Below are 19,710 nucleotides of genomic sequence, written 5' to 3'. Positions count from 1 at the left end.
CAGCCCACTCTTCCAGCCAGTGAACTAATTCTGCAGGTACTCAAGGGGAGATGGGGCAAAGCACACACGTCCATTGATGGCTATGCTTAAACTGATACATCCAACTATAAGCAGGGTTTATGAGTCACATCCAAAGCTAAGGGTTGGAGATCTTTGTTTCATTTATGTTTTGGGACTACTGACTCCTAACTTTGTTAATTTAATAATTATAGCCATGCAAACCAAACTATCTTGACCATACCGTTTACATGTAAACTAGCCAGAGATTTTTTTTCCATCGTGGTTCATGCATTTCTATGGCACACAGTGGGTTAAAGAGGTCGGATTTTTACAGAACTGGACCTCGCTGCTAGGGCTGTGATCCCAGTGGGGACCAAGCGCTTCTCTAGGGGGTTGGAGAGAACACCAGGTGGTGCTGCTGGCTCTTGCTGGTTGCTTACCATGCACAAAGCTGCAGTGTTTCTTCCTCAGGCTTTGCTAGCAACAATTTTTTGTATGTTTACATCACCAGGAAAATAAACAGCCTCGGCTAAAAATTTTTTTCTCTAATATGCAGTTCTCTCATACACAAAATTATTTTTTAAGACTGCTTATTGTATGGTTACCTTTTGGAGTACCTCAGTGATGGACAATGACAAGAATAGTTACTCTTTTTGCTGGTCTTGGCCTGTACTGAATTTTAACTGCGATGTGTTTGTGTTGTTCATTATGGCATGATGTGAGGGTATCACTGTATACCTTAGCCCAAGGTAGAGGCACTTGGAGGTGTTTGTGTTTTCTGTTAATTGTTAATGTGTACATGTATAGTTACCCTGTTGTTACCTGTGTGCATGAAGGGGTGTATGTGTGTGTGTACATATAAATATATATATGTACATACACATATGTGTACATATATGTACAATATGTATCTATGGGGACGGTCCCTGTACCACTTCTCACTAGTGTTTTGCACATCAGCATGAGTGGTGGCTTACAGAGCAGGTCTTCTGTATCAGTCCTGTGTGGGGAGTGGGGCAGGGATCACACCCAGTGGTCAGTTTCCAGAAGCCAGGTTGGACATCTTTAAATAAGTGCAAGACCTCAGGACACATTTAATATAGGACACACTCCCCCACCTTTATTTCTAACAAAATGCTTTTTTATCTTTTACCCTTAAAAGGACTGTGAAATAAAAAGTTATTTTATTCAGAGCTAGCTTTGCAATGAAACAAGTCTGCAGAGCTGCTTGAGTGTTAACACTCCTGTGCAGATACAGCCTATATATCCCAAGGAAATTCTTGTATGATTCACTGTTGGCAGAGACAAGTAGTTGACAGAGAAAGTGGTCTTAAAGTGAGTGAGGAGAAAGAGAAAAGGACAGTGGTAAAGGTAGGCTTATGGGAAGGTTATATTCTTTGCAGATTGCATTTTGCAGCAGTATGTGTATACTGAGAACAAGTCAATGCAGTACACTTTAGACACTTGGGCTAACAAGGCAGTCCTTTACACAAGAACACTGCTTTGGTGTTTAAGTCACCAACAGGAAAACAAATTAACTTTGCTGGTCATACTGTGCATATTTTTATTACAAAGCACAACCCTCATATGACCCTGAGGTATTACAAGATGAAGATTTGCTGCCTTTTGCACAGTTCAGTTTGCTTTGCAAGGGCAGAAGCTGTTAAAACTTCTGCTGTCCTTGTACAGAAGGATGCAGACATTTCCTTTTTAAATGTTTTGAGTCCTAAGGACAGTATTTGCCTGGGATGTTTCAAGCCACAAATATGATTAATGTGTGAAAAATAAAAATTATTCTCCACTGCAATCTATTCTCTAGCCAAGAGCAAGCAAGGATGCAATGTCCTACTGTTTAAATGTTGTGCCTATATTATTGTATAGGCATTATTAGGCAGAACTTTCTCTTTTTTATTCTGAAAATATAGAAAAAAATACAGAAATATGACTTAATGTGTCCTTCATTCTTCAAATGTAAGAAACAAAACATACCAGAATTTAAGTTAAAGTAATTATCTTCGGTGCTAACTCACAGCCCATATTCCCACAGTTCTTGACCTCACTTGAGTTCTTGTAGGAGCTGGCTTCTCAAGACCACCTGTAATGGTCCCATGTTGGTCAGCTTCCTTCTAAGTGTGCTTATCCCCAGCGTACCGGCAGGATGTTCATCACGCTCATTCTGCCCAGGCCTTAGGGAAGCAACAGGCGGTTCTATCAGCTGCAGCACAGGCTGCCATCCCATCCTGTCAGTGTAGGTTTTCCCAGTGGTGCCATAGACATTGCACATGTTTTGAATCCTAGCAAAGAAGCTAGGGTGGTTCGGCTCCTACCTGGCTGTGGGTAGATCTGCTTTAGGTGCCTGCTCCAGCACCTGCTGCCTTGGGTTGTAGATGTGTATTGCCAGGGCTTTTACAAGGGCAAGAGAAAATGAGATTTAGGTGATTTCTGGAAAAAAAAAAAAAAAAACCTCCACCAACCTCTTATTGCATTCAGATCAGTACAGTACCCAAGGAAGAATCAATGGGATTAGATTAAATAAAATTTAGATGGCAGAAAGTGCCCGGAAAAAGTCATTGTGGCACAAAGCATGCAATGGCTAACCAACCTGGGAAACTAATCTCAGAACAGGTGAAAAACAACACAGAAAGAAGGCAGGGGAATGAAGGTTAAGAAGCAGGATTTCCTGGCACAGGAAGGGCTGAGAAAGCATTAGAACTGGCAGGGAAAGCAGAGAGAGGTTAAGAGCTGAAGACATATAGACCAACTATATCACTCGGGTGTCAACAAACAGTATGGCAGCACTCAATCATAAATAAACATATTAAAATCTATTTTGCTTTGTTGATTAGAAAAGTGCAGTCATTGTTGCTGTTGGGGTTTTGTTGGGCGTGATCTGTTGGTCAGTCATTCACTAATAGGAGCAAACATATTAAACAGGCTTATCCTGCTGTTTCCAATAAAGGAGGTCATTAAATTGTGCATCAGTCTTCTGCTTTCGCCATGGGATGCCTGGAGATTAATGGAAAGGATTCATGTAAATAGAACTGCACTATAAAAGGATAATAAATGGACACCATTCTCCTTGGTGATTTTCCTTTTGAGGACATTGTCACTTGGTTCTTGTCTTTGTTCCACTCATATTAAGATGTGGAATAAGATGACCTCTCTATCACTCTCTGATTTCCTGATAGTGAAAGCTAAAAGCAGAACTCATTTGGGCAACTGTGCATAGAAAGCGTTCAGATGTGAAAGACATACAATACTGCCAATGGCCTAAAATGTCATAGCAGTTTTATTAGAGCCTTTCCCCATCTAACTTAGGAAACATCTTGATGGCAGTCTAATGTGTTTCTCTTTCTCAGAGAGTTGCACATTAGCTCTGCCAGTGTTTGGTTTCAGGTGTTGTATACATATTTTGGCCACCTGGATTTCCATTTTTAAACTTCCATAGAATAATAGAATTTAAGGTGGAAGGTTCCTCTGGAGGTTGCATAGTCCAACCCCCTTCTCAAAGCAAGTTTAATTACATCAAGTTGCTCAGGGACATGTCTAGTGAAATCTTGAATTCTTCCATGCATGGAGATCCCACAGTCCCTCTGGGCCCCAGTTCCAATATTTGACCATGGTCTCATGGTAATTTTTTTTCCCCCAGTTGATCAGACTTTCCCATGTCAAAACTTTTCCCACCCTGCACCTTCAAAAAGAGCTTGGGTCCATCTCCTCTGTATCATCTGATGAAGTATATGTAGAAGACAATAAAGTCTCTCCTGAGCCTCCTCGTCTTAAGGCTCATAGACATAGCTGGCTCAGCCTGTCCTTTTATGTATGCACTGTGCTCCAGCCTCCTGACCATCCTCTGATAGCCCTGTCCTGCACTTGCTCCAGTATGTCCATGGAGTTTTTTTTGTACTGGAGATCCCAAGACTGGACAGAGTACTTAGATGCAGTTTCACAAGTGCAAAGTAGAGGGGAAGGATCACCTCCTTGGGCCTACTGGCTACACTCTTACGAGCGTAGAGTTGCTAATACCAGACTTGCTTTTCTGCAGAGCTGCCTGTTGCACAGTCAGCCCTCAGGCTGTTCTAGTGTAGGGGGTTATTCTATCCCAGATGCAGGACTTCATATTTGCTGGTTTTGAACTTCATGAGACTCCAGTCACCCCATTTCTCCAACCTGCCTAGGTCCCTGTGAACAACAGCCCTGCCCTCCAGCATATAAAGTATTAGCCCCAGTTTCAGGCCATTCACAAACTTGCTGACAGTCCACTCTTGTTCTGTCTCTCAGGTCATTAATTAAGTTATTAAACAGTATTGGTCCCAGAAAATGATCCCCAAGGGATACTACTAATTATTGGCTTGCAGCTGAACTTTTCACCACTGATCACAAGTCTGAGTCCAGCAGTGCAGGCGATTGTTCATTTATTCAGCCCATATTTTACCAGTCTGGTGATAATGAGACTGTGGAAGACTGGGTCAAAGGCTTTGCTAAATCCAAGTTAAACAGCATCCACCGCCCTCCCCTTGTCCACAGTGCTAGTTACCTTGTCATAGAAAGCAATCAGGTTGGTCAAGCATGATTTACCTTTGGTAAATCCATATCAACTGTTCCTTTCTCTCCTTCATGTGTTTAAAAATGGCATCTAGTAGGATTTGCTCAGTAACCATCTCATATTATTGAGACTAGGTTGGCCAGACTGTAGTTACCTAGATCCTCCTTCTTGCCCTTCTTGAAGATAAGTGTGACATTTGCCTTTTTCCAGTGATCAGAAGCCTCCTCTGATTGCCATCGCCTTTCAAATACAACCAAGAGTAGCCTCACAGTGACATCAGACACCTCCTTCAGCCCCCTCAGATGCATCCTATCTGGTACCATGGCTTTCTGTGTGTCTAATGAAGTGATTCTTAAGTGCTCCGTAATTCAGTCTTCCTCTACTGTGAGTACAGCTTCACTCCCAAATACTCTTCAAGAAGATTCAGAGACCTGGAGGCCTGAGGGCAAACCTTACCAGTGAAAACTGAGGCAAAAAAAAGGCATTGAGTACCTTAGCTCTTTCCAAATTCCTTTCGCTACATACCCTGCCTCACTGAGCAATGGGCCCAAACTCTCCTTAGCCTTCGTTTTGCTGTTGATGTACTTAAAGAAACCCTTCTTGCTTTTGTCCTCCACAAAAAAATTTGTGTTTGGGTTCAATCAGGATCTACATGTTCTTCCATGCTGGCCTCCTGTCATGCTTGCTTAACTTTCCATACGTTGCAAAAGATCATTCTTGTGCTGTGAGGACATTGTCCTTGAAGATTAGCCAGCTGTCCTGATCCCTTTTGCCCTTCAGGACAGTTTCCCATGGGATCACTCCTCTCAGGATCTTGAACTCCAGTCGTATGGTCATACCAGCTAAAGTTGTCATAGACCTTCACATCTTCAACCAGTTTTTCCTTGTTTGTGGGCAACAGGTTCAACAGAGCATTTGCACTAGTCAGTTCATTAATCACCTCCATCAAGAAATGGTCTTCAGTACTCTCCAGAAATTTGCTAGGTTGCTTGCTTCCAGTCTCATTGCCCTTCCAGCAGTTGTCAATGTGGTAAAAGTCACCCATGATTACCAAGATGTGTGCTTGTGAGGCTTTCTTCAGCTGCTTAAAGATGGCTTCATCTGCCTCCTCCTCTTGATCAGGAGGTCTGTAGCAGACACCTACTACAACACGATGAGTACTGGTCTGTCATCTGATCCTTACTCATAAGCTCTCTACTGGTTTGTCACCTGCCCTGGGGCAGCACTCCATGCATTCAAGAAACTCCTTTACACAAAGTGCACGCCCTCCTTCATACCTTTCTACACGTCTTTCTTGAAGAGATTGCATCCCTCCATTGCAGAACATCAGTCATGAGTGCTATCATACCATGTCACCATAATCCAAATGAGGCTGTAGCTCTGCAACTACACACAGACTTCCAGTTACTGTTCTCAACGCGACATGCATTGGTGTACAGGCATTTGAGATGAATCCTAAATTGTGCTGCTCTTACAGGGGAAAAGTGAGATCCTCTTCTATAGTGTTGTCTCCTAGACACATCTGTTTTGCCCCTTTGTGCCCTTGCTTCTCTACTATGGTAACTCTCCCCAACCACACCTTGTTTAAAGCCCTCATGACTAGATTAGCAAGCCTTTTTGCAAAGGTACTCTTGCTGCACTTTGCCAGATATATCCCATCCCTGCCCAGTAGCTCTCATTCCTCAAGGTCCTGCACAGAAGACAAAGCCCTGCTAGACCAACCCTGCAACATCAATTGACTCACTTCTGCTCGAGCCTTCTCCCTCATCAGAAGGTTTGAGGAGACACCACATGGCCGCCCCTGTTCTTCACTTTCATCTCCCGAACTCTGTTGTGACTCTTGATATGGTTCACGTTGCCCCTGCCAGTGTTGGTGCCCACATGGAAAAGAAGCAATGGAAAATAGTCCAAGGGCTGGATGAGCCTTGGCAATATCTCTACACATCTTGGATCTTATAGCCTGCCAAGCAAAAAGCTCCCAAGATATTAGGTCAGGTTGGCAGATCGGCGCCTCCATCCCCTGAAGGAGGGAGTCTCCAATAACAATCACATGCCTTTTTCCTTTTGTGCAGACACTAGGCTAAGATGGCTCTAATGAATCTTCTGATGGGTCTTGTTCATCCTTACCAGTGCCCAGGGCATTACACATATTCTGAATTGGCAGACCTGCAAGTGGAGCAGAACTTTTCCTGTTGTCAGGAGTCACAACTTTTAGCTTTCTAATATCCTGACCGCTACCTTGCACTAGCTGTTTGAGCATGTTCTTCCGCTGTCCTTCCTTCTTTGTGTTGCGTGACTCAGGTTCTTATCACCACATGCAGTCTTGAGCAGAGTTGCTGGCCCCCTCATCAGCTGGCTTGTGAGCACTGTTATTGCCACATGCTCCTGTTGTCCACACCACCCTCACAGCAAAGGGAAGTGTGGCACAGGTGTCTGCTACTCTGGGGGAACATTTTCACTGATGCAGTGTGTTCCTGTCTAAGCCGAGTGGACTGGCTTCTCCACAGTTGACAATGTCCTGCATTTTGCAAAGGTATGTATATCTCTTTAGCTCTATGTGTGTCTGTGCAGTGTATGGTTTCTCCACCAGAAAAGCTGCATTACCCAAACTGTAATCATTACTGTTTTCTTCTGAAAAGCTGTCTGTGCTGCACGAAGTTACTGCTGGGTTCTCTTGGGCATGACATTCAATACACATGTTGTTAATACCAAACCAAACCCATAATTGTTCAGCACATTACAGGAGGGATTGTGATTCTTAAATGTGAATTCCCTTGCTTTTGATTAAATGCTTCATATCCATCTTAGTTTTCTGAGTGCTCAGTAGTCATATCTCTGCCAGGCTTTTAAAGTTCTTTCTGTTTGACACCAAATCGCTTACTGTACAGTATGAAGTGAATTTCATGGAGCAGTGATACCTCTGTGAAGCTGCTCCCCAAAGCCCCTGAACAAAACTGTGATCAGCTCCACAGTAAAACTCTTTTTGAGGAAGACTTCAGATTGCCTTTCACTTTCCAGCACAAGCACCCAAAGACTGGCAAATATGACAAGAAGCTTGCAAAGCACCCAGGTACAAATTTTAAAACCTACTTTTCTGATAAGAAGAACCAGTTTATTCTCTGGTCTTGAACCCTGGCAATAGTTTTGAAATGTTAGTTGATCAAACTGTTGCTAGTTGTGGGCTTCTGCTAAGAGGTATGTTTTCTCTGTTAAACCCACCTTGACTGAGGTCCCAAATTACCAGAAGCCTGAGGACTGGAAGGAGAAGAAATTCCAGAGCAAGATGGCATTGGACCAGATGAAGGGAGTGAATATGTTCCTGCAAAGATCCCAGATGATGCTGTCATGATAAGAGTATTACCTGGATTAGCTGGATGACAAACCAGAACACATAACAACCCCAATGCTCAAACAGGGGTGATGAATAGGAGTTATCTCACAGTGCAAACCCTACAGTCAGTACCTGGTAGTGACCTGTGTCCGAAAGAATCTTTGAAAACTGTAATCTACAATTCTGGACTTCTCCAAAGGATATAGAAAGATACAAAAGCTAAACGCCCAGCAAAGATTCATCTTGGCCTGGAAATATTTCTGTGAAACACTTGGATTTGGAAGATGGGGGAGATGAACAGATGTGAAGTAATGATGAAGAAAGAAACGATCTCATATTTGGCCAAAACCCAAGTCAATTTACTTGAAAATGTAATTGATATTGGAAATTGACCAACATCTGGGACTGTTTGGGGCAGATGGTTACTGATCTTTTTGGTATACTTATTTTTCTGGGGGAAACATACTCTTAAGTCTGTTAGACTTCTATATTTGTTTCATTTTTTGGTTTAAACGCACTAAGATGAAAAAAAAAATTACATGGTTTAAGCTGTGGTCACATTAAACAACAGGTGTATGATATCTGCACAAGATACTGTTCCCATGTATATTCTGTCTGCTCAGTCCTGTGATAGGATAACCAGCAGCAGCAGTAGCAGCAGTAGTGACTAGACTATTCATCCGTTTCTCACATCTGTATGCACCTTTTTCTGTCAATCTGTAGAGCACCATATTGAGGGAAAAACTATAGTCAGATTCCCCAGTGAGGGTGTATTACAGTGGCTGTTTTCTGTTCAGTAGAAAAAATGACATGAATCAGACTCTCCAGATTTCCTTCCTCTCTTCCACAAATGCATAGACTGCAACCTCCCAACTCTGGTCATGTAGTTTTCAAAACCTCCCAGTGGAAAACACTTAGGCCAAATATCTTGGTTTCTTATGAAGTCCTATATGTTTGAGATACATTTCCCAATACAAACACATACAGAATCTTCCAGAAAACACTTGGAGGGTATTCTTTGCAATGTATTACTGATATCCTATCAAAAGCATACACAGGAAACTCTGGGCATTGCCCTGTGAATGAAGAGTCATCTCTGCTCTGTGTCTGTAACTTATAGACTTAAGGTGGGATTCAGTTCACCTGACTTCAGACACCTTGATGAGAACTGCCTCTGCTGATTCTGGGGTCATCAAGGCTTTCCTTCCATTAAAGAAGCTAGATGTCTGAGAGAAGCTGGATGAATCTTCTTCCAAAAGCTTCCCTTCTCTTTGTTTACTCTAGAGAAAGTATACATGGTTATCTTAAACCAGATGATATGCATCTTAAACTGGATGATACGAAAGTATATACAATTATCTTAAACTAGATCTTTAAAGAACCAGAATTAGCTGACATAAATTCCCAGCATCCAGGTATTTTCCACACAATCCTTTCAGGCAGAGAAAAATCTTGTCTTGATTTTGCATAGGATCTGTCCAAATTCAAACTCAATGTGAGGTGGCTTTGCATCATACTTTCTGACCCCCAGTTCCTCTCCAGTTTAATGACTTGAATAAAAGGTATGGAAAATAGAGCAAAAGCCAGAACTGATTTGTTGTTACACACTGTAGAGGTTTCAGTGATTAAAGGGATGCTGAAAGTCTCTTTAAAAGAGGGGAGAGGTAGCTGGCAGAAGTTGGCAAAGCAGATAAAGTTAGTGTTGAACAGAAGCTTATTTAGAGTCAGCACAATCTGTAAGGTTGAATTTAAAATATATGTTCATTGATTTGTGTACTACAAGCAGTATTTATCACTGTGTCTATACAGTACTTTTTACAGCATGAAGATATTTATGTTTATTTATTCTTGTTCTTTATATAGCATAGAACTAGTGTATAATTTGGGGGTTATTTTAAAAACTTATTTTAAATAGTATTTTAAATATGTCTTTTTTAATATACCACATGTACTGTTTACAGATTTTTCATAGTTATTTCACAGCTTTGTTACCAGCTCCCAAACATAGTACATTCATTCTTTTAAATGCTTTGTCAACTTTACATTTTTTGCCTATCTTATTTTTGTCGTAGAGGAGATCTCAGGAAAGATGTGACAGAGTATAAATCAATTCTGATGATGTGCTGCTTTATACGATTTTTAAAAGGTCTCCTTGCAAAGCCCTACTAAAACAAATTTGATATTGATTTTTTCATAAAACTCTGGTCTTGTCTCACTACCTAGTCTCACATACAGGTATATCAATAAGTCCTTGGTGTCAGTTGCAGTGTATTTGAGCAGGTTTGAATTTATCCCACTCCCTTCTGTATCATACAGGGGACAGAGCACTTGGGACCAGATGGTGTCATACATTTGTGAGTTGACTGAAATGCTCTGAACAAACGTGGTGATTTCTTGGGGCCACCAAAGGAGGCAGCAGAACTCCTGGCAGTGCAGAAGGTGGTCTCCTGACCTTCTGTGGTCACCAGCCTGTGACACCACATGCTGCTTCCTTGATCATGAGCCCCAGGAGGCTGATGGACTCTCTGTGAGTTGCTGCAAAGGGGCAAGCAGGTGGTGTACCTCAATGGCCCCCAAGAAACAGACTCCTTGACTACGTGGACTATCTGGAAGTCCAGGCAGTGGGCTGTCTTCCAGGCGTAACTCCTGGAAATGGGTTCGCAAGATTTTCCTGCAGGTGAGAAGGCAGGGAGCTGCCTCTGTTGTTTCCAAAATTTCCATCTAGCACTTTCTAACATTTCAGTTCTGCATTTAAAGGGGGAAGAAAAAAAAAGAGATAAAATTTTATATGGAAGCTGTATTCTGTTCTGTGCACAGCTTCTGTTTACAACAGTTATCTTCAATAATGCTGAGTGAAAAGCAGATGCCATGTTTCAAAACATGAGCCAAAATAACAAGACCTGAACCAAAGCCATTATATGAGCAAAGTGGTATCCAGAGTCTTACTGAAAACTGTGGTCCGGGATTGGCGGTTATCTGCAGCTTTGACAGTCTGTCCATCTGTGAAAGGAAGCAAGGCAAAAGCCAGCAGTCCTGGAGAAAAGTACTAGTCCATGACCTCAGGCAGAGTTTCACTTCTTTAGGGAGTTCACTGAAAGGGCACATCAGTGGTCTGTCTACTCTGTTCAGAGATGCAGAACTTGAAGTTCATTCTCCATAAATACAATAATGTATTGATTTCATATTAACCAAATTTGCTTCCAGGTAGAAACAACTTGTCGTAGCCCCCATTACTGGATAACTTGTCAGTTCAAGAGACTCTAAAACATCATTTGCAGGAGCAACAAAGACCTGAGGTAGAGCAGGGTAGACAATTTTGTGATGGTGTTGTGCGAAAAGATGGAGATCTTTGTGTTTTGACCTTGTAGAATTAAAAACTTACTTTAGTTACCAGTGAGACTCAGTGCTTATTGTAGGCCTCATCTGTACTGCTGATTAAACAAGGGCCAAGGAGCAGCATGTGGCCCCAAGAGTATGTGACATTGACTGACGTCTGTCTACACTGCTTGGCACTAGCCCCTCTAAAGCAGATTTGTTTTGAAGAGAGCTATTTAGAGTAGTACAAAACTGAGCTAGAGATCAAGCTAAAAAGCAGTGTGGATCATTGGGGTGGAGTGCTCAACACACCCTCTGGCTCTCTCCCATTTAGCAGTGGAGATAAGCCCAGAGCATGCATGTTTATTGAGAGAAACCTAGCTAGGCAAATATGGTTTCACTGAGACAGCTAGATATAAAACTGATTGCTGTTCTGTGGGAGGCTATGAAACCAGTGGTTCACTGTTGTGGGTGGGAGGGAGCAACATAGATATCTCTCCTGAGTCTGCTTTTGTTCAGTGGTTCCATTAGTGACCTGGATAATGAAATAGCGAGAGTGCCTATTAAATTTGCAGGAGATATAAGGCTGGGAGGGATTGCAAGTACACTGGAGACAGAACTAGAATTCAGACAGATCTTGATGAACTGGGAAATAGGTCTGGAAAAAGACAATATTTAGTATGGGTAAGTGCAAGAAAATGAGTACTATGAATAACTAACCACAAAAGTACTGGGTAGAGAGCAATTGGCTAGATTCTTCAGAAAAGGATTTTGAGGTTATTGTGTATCCCAAGATGAACATTATCTACCTTTATAATCCTGTTGTGAAAAGCCAAATGCCATACCCTGGGATTGTTGAATACAGATTTGGAAACTGTATTCAGGAAGGCTATGGACCAATGTTAGAGAGCCTGAAGGATAACAGCAGATACTATTAGAGAAACTGTTAGAGAAAATGTGATTTCTGGGCAATGTTGAAAGCATCAGGGTTATTAAGTTGTAAAAAGATAAGGGTACTGGTTAGGAAAGGAATGATAAAACTTCATGTAGGTTGAAGACTGGCGCAAAGATGAAGGTAATAATCTATTCTCCATGTTCTTAGTAGACTGGAAAAGAAGCTATGGACTTAAACTGCAGCAGGAAACTCAAGCTAGATTTCAAGTAAGCTTTCTAATAGTAAGATTAGTGAAGCAATGCAATAGGTCTTGCAGCCTAGGGATTTGCAAAAATCTCCATTTATTGTAAGTCTTCAAAATCAGGTTGGACAAACATCTGTCTGAAATTGTGCAGATATAGTCAAGCCTGGTTTAAAAAAGGAGGATAGACTTGGGTGAACTCTCAAGGTCCTTCCAGCCCTGTTTTTAATGATGGTATGGCCATATTTTATACCTAAATTCGTAGTGAAAACATACATGCCACTCTAGGTAGTATATATATGTATTTTTAGTTTGCAAGATGAGGCAGCCAATATACGGGTAGCCAACTTGTGTATGCTCTTACTTCACAACACACACCACAAACCTGGGATGTTTCTTGGTTTTCACTCTTGTCCTTAAAGTCTCCATATTGCTTTCTCAGTTCACCTCCAAGTTTCCTCGCAACTTGCAGAGAATGAGGAGATAGAGATCTTCAGTGCACCTATCTTACATAAGAAGTTGTGTAGATGCAGTTGTAGGCAAGGTGTAGGCTTGCTTTGACTGAATAATCTTCCAGTCCACAGTAAGTGCTACCTGTTACCTAACCTCCCTGCTTCGGAATCTCCCTGATTGCTTGGAAAACTGTTACAAACATATTTATCTTCTAAAGCACCCTTTTGAAGTTTTCCCAGGCTGTGTTATAACACAACAAACAAATAAAACAAAAAAACAGCCAGAGGGTTCAGAGTTTGTATGCATTACCTATCTAACTGCTTTCTAAAGGAGTCAGAAATGCCAGGAGATGGCATACTGCTTCAAAGTGTACAAAGCAATGTACACCAATAGAGCTGAAGTTGCATCAGAGGAAAATGATGCTCCCTGCAGTGGCTGTTCCTCAGCAGCTCTTGCTGTTGCCTGGTTTGGGAAGTAGATTGACTGCACCCTGATAAAGGACTTTGATTTCATTTTATTCTTCACAGCCCTTGCTGGCTTTTTAGAGACTTGGCCCTGTCTGCGCTTCTTAGACAGTAACCTAAAGACAGAAGAAAAATTTACCTATAATCTATAAGTGGAATAAAAAAAGCAGTTAGAAAAAAAATCCCTTGAGCAAGCATGTTACTGCTTTGGGGGTAAAACAGCAGTATATGTTTCACACTGGCACATGCAAAGACCAATATGTGACAAGGTGACATTCCTTTTAAATATTTCTTATTTCAATTGTTTAATCTTCTCTTTGCTGACAAAGCTCTCCTTTTTCTTCTTGTGTAATGAAAGTCTCTGGCATGTTAGTCTAATTGAAATGACAGGCAAAAGTTAAAAGTAAAATTGATTTTTTGTCACTGGAGCATCCCCAAGTGTTTAAAAGGGAATGTTAGCTAAGGAAATAGAAGGTGTATTTTAACCAGTTAGAAACCAAAATCTTTTGCTATAACAGTTTGCTTTAAGAAAATAAGAATCATTAATTTAGTGAAGATACATTTACCAGAGTCAATTAATAAGTTAATTCCATGAATAATTGAATTTCTATTTGGAATAGTTACAGTTGCAAATGTGTGAATGATGCTGGTTCTCTGTGGGCAAAAGAAAGGGATTGAAGACAAGGCATTTTAAAAGGCATTAGAGAAGCTAATTCTGTGATTATTCCATCTTTGGAAGTCCAGGGAGACAGGCCTCCTCTGTTTTGAGACAAATTTGCCTGCTCTTCTAGCTGACCACGTTGCAACCAGAGGAATTTTGGAGGGTTGTTTGGTTTTTCAGTTTTGTCTTTAACTTTGGTCCTCAGAGGAGGAGCGCTTAGTGCCAGTGCTATAGCTTCAAGGCTGAGGTTTTCCTTTTCGGCTTAGCTGCTCATCTTATCCCAAACATAAAATCTCAAATCAGATTTCTCTGAGCTGTGTTTAGCAATTTTATACAGGGTGTATGTCTGTCTGACTGTCCCAGTCTCTGTCATTGCAGAGGGGAGCAGAGCAGTGAGGCATTTCAAGCAGGAGATCTGCAGTATTAGGAGTGGCTTCTGAAGGCAGCCATATATCCCTTTCATAAACCATGGGAGTCATGGAAAAAACAGTGTAAATTTAACCGGACTGATGCTTGCTGGAATGAAAGTTTAGCAATAAGGAAGTCTGTAATGGTTAGCTGTTCCTAAATGCTGTATCCGCATCCCATGTTAATAAGTGGTTTAGAAGTAGCTTGTGCTAGATAGCTGGATTAATGAGTGGAACCTAAGTACCAGAGACAGCCTAGCCTGTTTGACTTTCAAATTAACCCTAGGAAGTGCTGCCTCATGAATATTAAAATTCAGCCTTCTGGGCCATGATCAATACATTCATTTTTATGTATGACCTCACAAAGATCCAGCCTGTCAAGCCATGGGCATTTGCCCAATATTCTTGTGTAAATGTCAAGACAGATGGTTCTCAAAACCTGCTGTAATATTTCACATAATAATAGAAGTGTCTGCCTGCACTGACCTCTTCATCTCAGAAGTGGAAACCCCAGCAAATGCTTGCTAAATGGAACAAACTGATTTGGCATTTTGACAGGAGCAATGAGATTGGCTAGAAAGTATGGCAAGGTCCCTGTTTGGGCTTGTGTTGAGCCTAGATAACTGTTAGCTGGAGCAAACCAGTCTCCCCAGAAAAGTTAGTCTCCATGGAGGAAACAGGATGTATTCTTGTAGAAGCAGAGGCACACATTTGTATAAAAGCCAGGGAGTTAAGTATTTTAGTTAACAAGCACATTAATTTCAGATGCTTTCAGAGCAGACAACTATACCTGAGCTAGTTATATGGACACTTCTATAGTTGGTGGGGAAACATAGGTATGTCAAGGGCATGATTCATCCCACTGCAATGTAGGTGTCTCAAATAGGCCAGAAGAACCTTGTCTTAGAAGTTACCTTTTCTTTGCATGGTCTCTGAAGGGAGTCAAGGTGCCTGGCTTAGATACAGATGTCTTCACTCTAGATTTCAAAAGTGAGATGAGAAGAGCTCCCCTCTTCCCCTGGCTATAGGAGATGCCAGCTCAAGAACAGAGAAATACAGTGACCCATTCAGTAGCTGAAACTGGCTACCAGTTCACACTGGAGAAGTGTTTAATGATATCTCAGAAACATCCCTTATTTATTTGGAATTCACTTTGAAGGACTACATATTCCAATGCTTTCAGGTCACCTTGCCTTTTGAAATGCTAATCAGGTGAAATTGGCCTTTACCACCAGCAGATATCTGTATATCAAAGAGATTCCTTGCACACCTTCTGTCAGTCTGAATCAAGTTTAGATTACACTAATGCATTATTTTTAATGCTGATTCCTAGTAAAATCATCTTTTCTACATCCTTAAGGTTCTAATTATTTTTAGCCTAATGTTAGTTAGCCATTACTGTGCTCAGTATTGCACAGGCAAGTGAGTCCTTATTATTCATTCTAATGGTTCTTTACCCCTCTATTTTTATGTGCAAGAATCACAAAGCCCGTGTCAGAAGTAAAACTGGCTACACTGAACATTGTAGTTGTGTTCAGGGGTGACGAGGTTTCCCTTCTCCACCACCAAGGAGCTGATCTTCCCATGGAGGATGTGCTGAGGTGCGCTAAGCCCACGTCCCGTGGAGGAATCGATATATTCCTCCACATCTTTCCTCACACAGGTCACTTCAAGCAGACTGCAGAACATCTCACCGATAAGCAAGTTTTGCTTAGCAGCTGCTCAGCTTCACTGCAGCCCACAGCCAAGGCACTTGAGTGACAGTACGAGGATAGACTGAACTGGCATTTCTTCCAGCGCTTGTCCTTCCCTGCTAATGTGGCTAAATAGTTGAGATGACCTTCTGGTGGGAATCTTTGAATGGAAGTAATTTTGTGATTAAACAGAACCAGACTCAGGGGAAGTTTGATCAGTCTGTTACAGAATACAGTTTTGTTTCTTGATTCACTCCATTACTGAAGGAATAAGCCACCAAACCCAGGGATAAGGAAAACCAGCACAACGGTTCTAGGTGACCAAAGAAATATCTCAAGTAGTAAGGTCCAGATTTCACAGCAGATGCAGGACTGAATCCTCTGTTGGGAAAGTTTTGTGTAAAACAAAATTGGTTTGTCAGAACTATTGATGGCAAAAATGTGTCAAATATGTTTGCTTAAATTGCTTATCCAACCCTGTAAAAATAAACAGACACATAAAAGTCCTAATCTGAATAAAAACAATTTAAAAACAAAATATAGGCCCAAATTCACTGAATATAAATTGATTGCAACAGGTTATTGTGTCTGCTCTGTTTATTGCCATCTGCCATCTTTTTGGAGCAATTGATACTCATTCAAAGTACCCTGAAGTAACAGACTTTGTAGCACTCGGCTTAGCAGACTTTCTCCAAATACTTTTTATTTTAGTCTGGAAACATTTGTCTCTCCCACCACAGGTCATCAGCGAGTTTGAAGCCTCTCCCGACTCATTTTCCTACAGAATCCCCAACCTGAGCCGGAATCGCCAGTACAGCGTCTGGGTGGTAGCAGTGACTGCTGCAGGAAGAGGCAACAGCAGCGAGATTATCACTGTGGAACCGCTAGCTAAAGGTATGGTGACAGTGCTTTTTAAAGCAATCTAGAACTTCACAATGCTAATTACTGTTATAATTGGCACGTGGCTTCTTTATGCCTCATTGCTTACTGAGAGTGGGATTTGTCAGGAGTAACTTCAGTTCTCTCCAAAAGTTAGGTGACAACTCAGCTAATTGCCCAAGCTTTTGCTGTAGTCAGCAGAGAGAGAATGGCATGCTCCTCCAGGGGGTAATTCATCCCACCTACCTTAGAAGGAAATAAATTGCTTTTTGGAGCAATTTTTATCTTCTTTTGTTGGGTACAGAAGGTTTGCAGATGATTCCCCTCCCCTTCTGAATGTGTCTCTTTTTTTTCTTGCCATACAAGGTAACTTCTTTATCATTCTCCTCCTTACTAATATCTCTTGTGTATTCCACAAGTACTATCTTCTGTAAAAAATGGTCTGATTAACATATCTAAACTCTGAACAATTGTTCTCAACTTGCATTAGCTTTGAAGTTTGCTGCTTCTATTTCAGATATGAAGAAGGGATAATTTGCCTCATATCCTACATATTTTTTTCCCGGCTGTATTAGTTGTTCTATTAAAAGATATTGATTTCAACACTGTAGCACCTTAGCTTGGAAACAGAGACCTAACATTTTAGACAGCGAGGTGAGAAGAGTCCCATCAGTACTCAATCTCTACATGGGGTCTTCAGACTGATTTTTTTTTTTCCCCCCACTCAAATCGGTAACCTGACAGAATGTGCCAATACGAACAGTGTATTGCACAGGTCCCTAGACTTGCAAAGGTGAATGTATATAATTGACTTTACAGTTTTACAAGCCTGCTAATTCTTCAGTCGTGGCTAATGATGTAGTTATGTAAAATAAAGTGTCTAGGGCCTTATAATGACAGATACTTTATAAAAAAACTTTGCAGAACTTAAGCTAAATGCCACCAACATGAAAGCGCTTTCTGCATGGAAGAGCATACACCATCACCATAGGGAAGCTTGCTGTTCCTACCTACCTAGGTGGTAGATGATAACCAGTTGGATGATGGTAGATTAACTGTATCAGAACTGTTGTCACGGCTAGCAGTGATGGTGTTTGGAGGGTACTATTTCAACACATGACATAACTTCCTAATACATAGAAGTTGCAAACAGCGTTCCTCTGCCTTGTGATGGGAAATGCATGTCTTTTCTTTGTCCCGTCTCTAGGCTAAAGCTTTTATCATATGAGATGGATATTTTTCAACATTACTGTGAGAAACCTGTAATAACTACTATATTACTACTGTAGATCACAATGGAAGATTTAACAGTGTAAATTTGGGGAGGGTTTAGCAAAGTAAAGAGGCCTAAGTTGGAACAAGCAGGGAAATGCTTGCTCCCCATACCATTGCTTACAGTTTTTTTCTGTCATCTGAGAAGAGTCACCTTTACATTCTGCTTCTTTCTGGCATTTTTTGTACAGTCTTTCAGAACTTTTCTCTTAGTAGCTACACAGTGTTAGAGTAGTGACCTGAAGGATGGCTGAAAGGCTATGAAAAGACTGAAGGATCTGAAAAGTCTGGAGCTTTGTTATTGTCGAATTTCTTGTAGGATAACTGCATACTGCATTTTGAACATTGGTGAAACCAAAGTTGAGATCTTAAAAGGTGGATGAGGAGTGTAAAGGCTATCTGTAAAGGAAGACCATGAAAAACACCTCAGGGAAACTGGACAAAGGTTTTCAGTGTGGTCCTCCTTTTAGGCCAGCTGTTACCTGTGAGTAATGAATGTGTGGTGATAGAAAAAAAAAAAGGAAACAAAAATAATAGATAAACATTGATGCTTGAATAAGAGAAAAACCAATTAAACAACAATATGGTGCAATACTAATAGAATGAGGATGTAGCAAACCCAAAACTGTGCAGGGACCCCTGCACATAATACACTAGAAATTCTCTTTCTCCATCTCCTATGCATTTAAAAAAGTGGGAAGTGTTCAGACAAGATGAACACAGGACAATGAAGAGTTTGCAAGTACCAAGACGCATAACCTCTAGTTATGAGGAAATGTAGTATGCAATTGCTCTCGGTTACAAACTGACCCATGTGTATCTAAACTGAAGAAGCTTATCAGAAACTGGAATTAATTCTGCTCTCCCAAAGCTTATTTAATATAATCCATAACGCCAAATAAGTGAACTTAAAAATAGCTTATATGGAAAGACAAGGGGGCTTTAAGGAAAAATAATTAATTACTTCAATATAGACAAGTCAGTGTGAACAAGATTTTATTTTGAAGCACAGTAGAATGCATCCAGTCAATGTCAGAGCTAGTAGTGATACTCCAATATAAAGTCTGCATTAGATGATGCTCAGGACAAGTCTCTCTTACATGCATTTAGGACTGAAAAAGTGATGAATAATCCATTTACGGAGGTTGTGAAGACACTACGAATACTGATAAGTAGCAATTTTATGAACTTTGGATGTAGCCAGGTTAAAAATTATTGTATCATGTACCAGATTTCCTGTATGAATGCATCACTGGGCCTTTCAGAGAGCTGGGAGAAAGTGGCGATCAGTGATAAGGGCAGGGGACACATACATGAAGAAGGATGGGCAGAGTTAATAGCCTTAAAGACCTTTCTACCCCCAGTATGTCTGAAGCAAGTAACACATCACGGGATTAGAAGCAGTTATAACCTGATTTTGCCACAAATCCCCAGTGCAAGAACATCCTACGGGCCGTTATTGTGAAGTTGTTTGCTTCTTTTTTTTTTTTTCCCCCACTTATTTCACAATAACTATCCAAGTAATGATACCATCATGACAGTTAATAAGAGT

At 41.0% G+C, this 19,710-nt stretch overlaps 1 protein-coding gene across 1 annotated transcript in view; it reads left to right on the top strand.

Annotated features, from left to right (window-relative positions):
* Nucleotides 1-19,710, top strand: part of DSCAM (DS cell adhesion molecule) — a 476,303-nt gene that overhangs the window by 396,068 nt on the left and 60,525 nt on the right. The window contains exon 21 of the mRNA XM_087758597.1: nt 16,748-16,901. Within this exon, the coding sequence (XP_087614723.1) occupies nt 16,748-16,901 (154 nt within the window). The remainder of the gene's footprint in view (nt 1-16,747; nt 16,902-19,710) is intronic.

This window comes from Nipponia nippon, unplaced genomic scaffold, assembly GCF_047370975.1.
Source record: "Nipponia nippon isolate SJK-2023a ecotype South Korea unplaced genomic scaffold, ASM4737097v1 scaffold_2, whole genome shotgun sequence".
Lineage (NCBI taxonomy): Eukaryota > Metazoa > Chordata > Aves > Pelecaniformes > Threskiornithidae > Nipponia > Nipponia nippon.
Note: the sequence above shows the minus strand (reverse complement) of the source record. Positions and strands in the feature narration are given on the sequence as shown.